Source organism: Engystomops pustulosus, chromosome 1, assembly GCF_040894005.1.
Source record: "Engystomops pustulosus chromosome 1, aEngPut4.maternal, whole genome shotgun sequence".
In the NCBI taxonomy this organism is placed as follows: domain Eukaryota; kingdom Metazoa; phylum Chordata; class Amphibia; order Anura; family Leptodactylidae; genus Engystomops; species Engystomops pustulosus.
This window is the reverse complement of record NC_092411.1, coordinates 71925039-71934903: the sequence shown is the minus strand read 5'-3', so window position 1 is coordinate 71934903 and position 9865 is coordinate 71925039. Positions and strand designations below refer to the sequence as shown.

The 9865-nt window shown below is 38.9% G+C and overlaps 1 protein-coding gene across 1 annotated transcript in view; it reads right to left on the bottom strand.

Annotated features, from left to right (window-relative positions):
* Positions 1-4821: 4821 nt before the first annotated feature.
* TMEM132B (transmembrane protein 132B) overlaps positions 4822-9865 on the bottom strand; it is a 390335-nt gene continuing 385291 nt past the window's right edge. The window contains exon 9 of the mRNA XM_072144365.1: positions 4822-8696. Within this exon, the coding sequence (XP_072000466.1) occupies positions 7557-8696 (1140 nt within the window). The 3' untranslated portion in view covers positions 4822-7556. The remainder of the gene's footprint in view (positions 8697-9865) is intronic.

Below are 9865 nucleotides of genomic sequence, written 5' to 3'. Positions count from 1 at the left end.
GCTCTGCTTCCTGGTTTCCATTATTAAGGGTGACTATAGCTGCTTAACAGATGAAAGAGTGATACAATTCTTGAGATGGCATATGATGAGTAACAGTAAAGATAATGACTACCTTTCCCCTACACAAGCAGCTTTGTCAGACACTTCCATCTCTTAGAGGTAACACAGCATTTTATAGTATTATGGAGCTGTCTTTATCCTGAAATGTGAATGATGTTTAATGCCTAGGATATCTATTATACAACCGTTAAATGCAGGACTAACTTCTTATATTAAAAATGAGGGAAATATATTACTCATAAATATTTTACATGGTTGGAAGAAATGTCAGAAATAATATTACTGTACTGTAACTTGTTGTATATTAAAAACACCCCAATCCTTAAACATGATATTTTCTACTGAATGTGAGATCCTCTGGACTGCCTGATGTGAGCACATGCCTGGTCTGGACATACTAATGGAGCTATATAACATAGTAATTCAGTTACCGCCTCATGTTATAGAATGTAATGGGAACATTGTTACAAAAAAAAAAACCTATCCCATAACATTTAGAAGGTACAGTAATTTATATATTTTCTATTGTCATTGACAAGTTGAAGGGTTATTTAACTCTCTGTACCTACTGATGTTGAAAGCTGTAATGAATTCTTGTTGTGCCACATGACCATTTATTTCTTACAGAATACAATTTCCTAGTGTAGCCACTTAGGGAAAGTAGCCACAAAGTAAATGGGCGGCTGCATTACAAAAAAAGCATAAGCAATGTTTTATTTCAATGTGAGGCAGTGGGTAGAATTTGTTCAGAGGTGACACCCCTTAATATCTCAAGTTTAGCAAAGGACTAACAAATCCCATGGGAGCAAAGCCCTTGACAGGCAGCAATGTACAACACAATGGAGGGGGGAATATATTAAGACTGATGTTTTTTAAACGCCAATCTTAAAATTCCCCCACCAGTGCTCCGCCACCTGGACCTACTAAGAGACTCCAGCCTCTTAATAGGTGCTGACACAATGGGGCTCATTTACAAAGTGTTGCGCTGCTCACTTTCGTCGGACTGTGCACCTTTTTTCTGGGATTACACGGCTTGCACAGGTATTTAACAAGTGTGTGCGCTGGGATTTTGGCGCACGTGATCCTTTTGTGGCGCTGCTGCACTGGCTTCCTTGCGACAGAAATCGGGGGGCGTGCCGCCAGACTGTCCGACTGATTCAGACTGAGTGCGGGATTTAACTTTCAAATTGTGTCGCAAGCCCAAGCAGAAACATGCTACACTAAAAAGATTGGGAACTCTGTCAGACCTAAGCGGGGAAGTGACACATGCAGGATATTGGGCGCATGATCTTAGTGAATCGTGGTACAGGGCATTATCCTTGGAAAATGCATTTTTGGTGAATTCCAGCAGAAACGTAAGTAAATGTGCCCCAATGTTTTCCAGTTTGGACCTGTTTAGCTGAAATCTGGTGGAGATTTCAGCTAAATTCTCTGGTGGTTTTCTGGCAGAGACTATAGTAAATCTCGTGGCAGTAGACTATAGTAAATCTAACCAAGAGACTATAGTAAATCTAACCAAGAGACTATAGTAAATCGGTGGTGCGTTCACTACCTTGACACTGCCAAAGTGAAGTGCATGCCTTCTCAGCCAAAAAACTGGTGGAGAAGACATAATAAATCTTCCCAATGACTGAGAGGGCACACATATCAGACAGATCAGTGAGCTTGTCCAGTCAAGAGGAGGTAGGATACGGCTATATTCTCTATCAACATGTGCACAACCAAAATGAAAATCAGTAAAGGAATATTGTAAATGCAAAATACAACACCCAAATGTCTTCATTGAGACCCCACTATACCATTATATCAGCTGGTATTATGGAGCTACAGTACTTTTTTCTAGAAGAATGGATTTGTCTAGTAAAACCTATAGTGTGGATATAATACAATGCCCTAGTGCCACAATATTGTACTACCTGGTGTGACTCCAACTCTAAAGCATACAGCATTACGGACTCTAGGTGCTGACACCTGCTCCAAACAAGATAATGATCAGCCGGCAAGCAAGTAAATGCTCATATCTAGAATGATTGGACCTTTTATGCAGGCATAAATAACCATTGTTTGTTATCTGCCTACTCTATATCTGTGTACTGCCATGAATATGTGCAAGATATAAAAGATTGCTAGTCCCCTAGATTATTTAATTTTAGGCATTGGTAAGGCCCATTATTGCACGTGTTAAAGGACCCTGAGATTACAACATTATTTTTCTGAAAAAGAAGGGTACACATATTTCGTCTGGTGATTAAGATTATCTCTTCCAATCTGTATGTTGGCCATGTTACAACATGGATTTCTATTCTCCTTGACGCATGCAGGGCTTCAATCCCATCCAGGATTTCTCATTTTCTACTGATTGCATTTATATCTCATGCCATGACTTCTTTCCTGACACCTCACCCGAGTATTAACCTTCTTGAATGCATGTGTCTAGATAAACCTATCATTCAGTTTTTCTTCTTTTCCGTATAGGAAAGTTCTTGAGAGTAATTACTTTACGGCAATATATTATATTATTTGTACAGTTCGTGTTGGTCCCTCTACTACCTGATTTACATTTTTTCTTCAGTTGTAGAATCATTTTCTAGCTGCCTTAGGTTATGTATTTAGTCTAGATAATTATTGTACCTCTGATCATACAGTACTGCGCTTACAAGGACTACACCTCTATTATAAAGACTCATTGTGCTATTATTATGGGTTTAGTGGCCATTTCCTTGAAAACTCATGAAACAGGAATGTTAATTACATTGCAGCTCGAATCTCAACATAAATCAGTGTACTTTAGCTGTCTAGCTTATTGTTTTCACAAACTATAGGACATGATCAAATTGGCTTTATTGAATAAAATACTTGCATGTATAATAAAATCATGAAATCTTATTTAAAAAAAAATCTTTTTGATTTTGATGATTTCTTTATCACTTATGTTATGGGCACCAGCAAAACCCTGGAATGCTGGATCATGCAGGGGTAAGAAAAAATTACAGTTTATTTACATTTCTTCCATCTAAACTCAACTTTTAAAATTATTCTATTGAGCCTAAAAGGCTACTGGGATGGCTCCTTCATACCTCAGATTCATAGGCTGTTACAGTATGCAGGGAGCACTTCCCCTTCCTTTGCTGCATTGAGATTACATCAGGCAGGAGGAGGGGGAGGTGCTGAGCAGGAGCAGAGGGGGGGGGGGGCAATCTAACAGCAGCATTGAGGAGCTCTTGGATGTTTATGTATGAGGGGCTTTTAAAAGTTAGATTTTAGAAGGAAGGAGGCTGTGGATAACAAATATTACTATAGTCACAGTGCCTGGATCTATGAGTAACTGTCCATGGTTTATCATGCTTGATTTTGATGGTCGATTTCCTTTAATGCATAAGCATTAGCACCCATTTGGATCCTTTGGTGTGCAAAAACGTGTCTGCCCACAGTACACTACAAATGAGATGTAAAACTAGCCTTATATTTAAGCAAAAGAAGGAATTTCTTATTGAGTACAACACTATTTCTAGTTATGTCCGTTGTGGCTGTATTCAAATGCAGTCCAGCAGGTACATTTTTATAACAGTAGGACAACCCCTTTAATATGGTAACTCTGATGATTTATTGGATGGTGAGACGGATTGCTTTCCACTACAATAATGTTATCTTGATAGGCTGTGTATATCCTCCCTTATAAAAGGTGCAACACCTTTCCTGATTATTCATCGCAGTGTTACTATGAATGAGCTGATCATTAGACTTGCTTGTGTTTAGTGGGAAAAGCCATGATTTTCCATTCTACAGGCTGAACTTACTACATGTACTCCAATACACTACACAGAAAATGTACAGATGTTGGGATGTAGTATTTGCATTAAGGAATGAATGGATCAGTTAGTTTTAGGAAAGATACTCTGAGAATGAAGAATAATGATTGATGTCTTTCTCTTACTGCCAATGTTTTGTAGACTTCTGCACGTACAGTAGTTGTAATTATTAGTGGACTCTGCCACGGCTTTGGTTACTTCTAAGGCTGTTTAGTAGTGTTTAGAGATGAGCGAGTATACTCGTCCGAGCTTGATGCTAGTTCGAGTATTAGAGTACTCGGAACGGCTCGTTGCTCGGACGAGTATTTCCCCTGCTCGAGATCGAGCATTTAATTAAGAAAAGACAGTGAAGAACAGTGAAGAATACAATGAAAACAGTGAACACAGGATCATTTAAGTGAAGAACACAGTGAAAGAACACATTGAAGAATACATTGCAGATGTTCCGAACATCTGCTCACTTAGCTGAAGACACGAGCGCCGACGCTGGATCAGGCATGCAGGAGCAGAGGTTGAAGTGGAGTGGGGACTGGAGCGGGCATGGAGGAGCGGAGTTGGCATCACGGAGCAGGAAAGGAGGAGCGGAGCCGGCATCATGGAGCGGGCATCAGGTATCGGAACGGGGGCTGGAGCAGGCATCACGGAGGGGGCATGCAGGAGCGGAGCAGGCATCATGAAACAGAGCGAGAATGGGGGAGCGGAGTGGAGCAGGCATGGAGGAGAGGAGCGGGGGCTGAAGTGGAGGCTGGAGTGGAGCGGGCTGGAGCAGGACCAACAGCACAGAAAGAACACAGTGAAGAAAACATCTGCAATATGCTCTTCAGTGTTCTTTCAATGTGTCTTTGCAGTGAAAAATACTTCAATGACTTCAATGGGGTTCGTTATTCAATACGAGCACTCGAGCATCGGGAAAAGTTCGACCCGAGTAACGAGCACTTGAGCATTTTAGTGTTACATGATTACATTATTGGACACAGATCAGTTCTCATGGAGCCAGTGCCCTCTACATACGGCTTTCGCAGGAGGTATTTTGTGTCTGATCCATTTAAACCCAATTTGATTAGCTATATGTTTTATATACACATGTTTTCTGGTGTAAATTGTTTATTCCACAACAGATTATATACTAGGGAATACAAAGGTAATTTCCTACAGGACTGACTGTGACAATCCCATCACCACTGGGAAGAGTTCATTTTTCTTCCAGTAGTTAGGAGGATTCATTTTAGTTTTTGAAGTGAAGAACATTAACAGCTTTAACACATTTTATGCATCTAACAAAAAGAAGCTGAAGCAGCTCTCTTTGGGGCAATGTAATTACGTTTTCATTTAGAGAAAATTTGATTCAGGCTTTATTTACAGTGTAGACTCCCCTGATGTACTGTGATATTAGGAACCAAATTAAATGTGAATATTTATTATGTAGATGTGATTATATTTCTATTTTATTGCATTAGTTAGAAAAAGGCCAGACAACCAGGAAATAGTGATGCCATTATTCATAAATTAAGTGATGCCAAATGTTATGATAAACAATTATGCAAGGATTGGAGATCATTAATTTAATGTGATCACCTGGTGCTACAGACCATTTCAGAGCCCATACGCCTTAGTTCAAGTAGGTCTCCTATAGGGTGGCCATTCAATGTTGTCTTTATGTCACACAAACATCAGGGCCCAGGTGCAACTTCTAACTTTGCATTCTGATAGATAGATAGATAGATAGATAGATAGATAGATAGATAGATAGATAGATAGATAGAGATCTTTTCAGCCATCTTCCAATTGATTTGTAGGGTTAAGCCACAGATGCATTAAGCATATACATTCATGACAAACATAGCCAATGAACCCTGCAGAGGTCAATGGTCAACAGGATAACCTATGGTTCCACCAAGGGTGGTAAAAGCAGAAGCTATGACTGAACTGAAACAATAATGGTTATATAATCCTTGAGCATTAGGCCATTAAAAGGGGTTGGCCTCAGTTTTTTTGTAATAAGTGTGTAAGTGTATTGAAAGTTCTGCTCCACTTTCCTGACATGTAAAGTGAAGCCTCCGGTCTTTTACCTCATTAGTCAGACATTCCTGACCATATAATGGCCACAGATGTAGAGTCATGTGATCTAACTGTCCATGACCAATCACCCTGCCATGACCCTATGATAGTATTCATGAGTATACGATTAAGGTCTTGGCAGGGCGATTGCTGATGGTCAGAGATCACATGACCCACCATCTACGGCAATTTTTTGGACAGGATTCTCTGGCTGATGAGGTAAAAGATCGGAGGCTTCACTTTACATATCAAGGAAGTGGCAAAGAACTTTTTATAGATGTATATTGGTTAATTACCTAATATCCTGCCACTTACACACATTACAATACTTGTAATTACTTGTGTTGTCAAAGTTAGGATAAAGAATAGTGGTAACTGGTAATTATGATGGTCATACCAATAAAGTGTGCACAATAAATTACCTATAGAAGGGTTTAGTATTGGGGAATGAAGAACAAATATAATAAATTGAAGTTATTGAGAATGTGTAGAACAATCATAAATTGGTCTACAAAAATCAACAAAAATTCACAACCTGATAGATATAAAAGAAATTGTCAGCATGTTCTGCTTCACAATGCCTTTAAAATATAATCATCTGTATAATTTTGACTGTTAGAGGAGAATACCCTTGGTGTCCTTTATTACAGTGTTTCCTATAATCAAGCCAAATATTTTCCCAAAGGAAATAACCTTAAGATACTCATATACCTCAGACCATATGGCGTATTCACAGGATATGCCATAAATACCTGAAAAGCGTGGCTTCACATTCCTGTAATGACTAGCATTCAAATTAGAATGAATATGTCCATAGTGATCCTGAGTTCACCAACATGACCGGGAATCTAATGTATCACTGGATAATATATGAATGGTAATTAGTGTATTTATACAAAAAAAATTTTTGTATCTGTTTTAAAATCCCTTTTAAATCTGATATTTCTGCACCTGCATCTTTGAAGAGAACAACGATGTATAGTTCCTGACCGGCTTGGGGACCTATCATCCTCATCGGTGCAGGTCTCAGAGGTGAAACCTACATTTATGGCATTTATTTGGATATTCCTTTAAAACTTTCAGCAGAAAGACAGTAAAAGTATCCGCTAAAGATATCACAGACTGGTAACTAAGGTTATACCTGTACTTTAATGTTGGACCTATGACTAATACATGGATAAGTTTACAACAAAACCAAAGGCAGAATAAAATATATGTTTATTTCTTGTATCTTAGCATTGTTTGCATCTAATGGTATGTTATGTTGAGATATATTCGTAAATACATTTATAATACATTCAGATTTACGCTTACAATGAACTGGAAATATGACAAGAAAAGTCCAGTGTGCTTTTAATTGGAAACCTGATATCATGTCATGTATTGAAACCCTTCAGAGAACCAGGAAACCGTATACAGTACGAAAGCATCACTTGTCGCCCAATATAAAAATTACTTGTCCTTCCTCATGAGTACTCTCTACCTTAGCGCCAAATATGTTGGCAGTATAGACTTTCTATAATAAACTTAACCTTTTCGAGTTTCTTCTCTATTGCTGTTTAGATAGTCCCACCTTTAAAAAACAAATAAACAAAACGAAGGCATAAAGGTGAATATAAACATATTATTTTACAGGTTGTCCTGAAGACTATCCATATAGTCTCTAAGCTCACGTGAATCTCCAACGTTCATATCTTGACACACCCATTTAATATTTTCTTCATTTCCAAAGATGACAGCATTAGTATAAGGACCACCTTCTTCAGGTAAAACTGTGGTAAATGACGTGAACTTTACCCGTTTCCTCTTTGAACTCCCAGGATTAAGTGGCTCATTCTGAGCCTCTTGTTCATAATTGTAATCTGATGACCTCATAATTTGACTATATGGATTCTTTTGAGAACCACCATTGAGCAAAAAATTGCTTTCTTCAAATTGTGATCTCCTATCAATCATTGTAGTGCATTCTTCAGCCACGGGAATGTCCACTGGATTTTCCAACAGTTCCACCTCATTCCCAAGCCATACCCAGTCATGCGAATGTGGAATGTTTGCCTGATCTGCCACAGGAAATCTTTTATGTCTATATTTCCAAGCAAATGCCACACAGTTAATTAAAAAGACTAGAATTGCGAGACAGAACACGCAGAGAAGGGCATACATGCCAATTTCCAAGTCGGTGAGGCCCCTTGAAGTCAATGTAAGTTCACTTTCCTGATTGTGCTCCGATGCTATTCTTGTAGGAAAGCTGGTATATGGAATAGGAACAATGTGGGCATCATTATAGTTCTTGTGATAGTCTACTGGAGAATCAGAGGTTGAGTTTTTGTTAGCATCTTCAAAATGGATGGAAGATCCATGCTTGGGCCATTCATTTAAGGTCCTTTCTTGTTCTGCAACTTTCTCAGTAGTTTTACTTGTGATTTTCTTAAACTCATCATCTATGTTTTGAATTTCATTGATTTTTCCCTTTTGATCAGAATCTTTCTGGCCAAATTTAACCTTGATAGTTCCACTTCCCACAGCGAGGCTACTTTTCCTCTTAGATTTCTGGCAGATCTCACTGATCCCTAATTCTAACTTTATTAAAGGTCCTTGGCCTTCTCCTTCTGCAACCACAACAGGCCAGTTTGATAAAGGATTCTGGTACGTAGAAACCACCATTTCATCAAGAGAGGACACCATTATTGAGAAGTCTTTACTTTCGTAGATATCCAGTGGTGTTACTGAACCATCACTAAACAAGGTCCACACACTGATGACAGCCTCCTGTAAGAGAAAGGAATAATTTTCACAGTATACTTTAAATATCAGTGAAAAACATAAACGTATCCATCTCTTATAAATCCAATTAAAAAAGTGTCTATAGGTCAGAAAAGTCAGCCTTAGACTATGCTGAATTTAGTGTCTGTTGCTGACATAAACGTTGCTTGATTATAATACCAACATTGCAGCTGGTATTTGTTGACTTGGAAAATATGCCAAATTTTCTCAGGCAATTAGAAAATTAGCAATAGTCTATTTTTTTCAGTAAGTCAATTCAAAAAGAGAAACTCACATATTATATAGAGTCGCTACAATCAGAGTGAACTTTTTCAAGTGTTTATTGAAAAGTATGTATAGTAAGCCCTCTCAATACTTGGTTGGGGCTCCGTTTGCATGAATTACTGCTTCAATGTGGTATGGCATGGAGGTGATCAGCTGATGGCTCTGGAGAAATGTTATGGAAATCCAGTTTGCTTTAATAGCAGCTTTCAACTGAATTTTTGGTTCTGCAGTCTCTCATCTTCCTCTTGACAATACCAGACAAAGTGATACTGTGGTTATTAAACCAGGTATTGGTACTTTTGTCAGCGTGGACAGGTGCCAAGTCCTGCTTGAAAATGAAAATTCCATCTCAAAAAAGCTTGTACGCAGAGGCAAGCATAAAGTGCTCTAACACAGTGGACCTACACCAGAAAATGGCATGGCTCCCTAAACCATCAATGATTGTGGAAACTTCACACTAGGCCTCAAGCAGCTTGGATTGTGCCTCTTCACTCTTCCTCCAGACTCTGGGATGTTGATTTACAAATGAAATGCAAAATATACTTTCATCTGAAAACAACACCTTAGACCACTGAGAAACAATCCAGTTCTGATTCTCCTTGGCCCACTTCTGGCATTGTCTATTGGTCAGGAGTGAGTTCACATATGGAATGCTGCACATGTAGCCCATGTCCTGGATACATCTGTGTGTGGTGGCTCTTGAAGCACTGATTCCAGCAGCAGTCCAATACTTGTGGAGTATGTCAATGACTGCCTTTTCATCATCTGTCAAGTCAGCAGTCTTCTCCATGATTGTGTTGCCTACTTAACCCACTATTGACTTCCCTATCGGCTTTCTACGGCAGTCATTAACCCCTTAAGGACGGAGGGTTTTTCGGCTCATTTCTCGC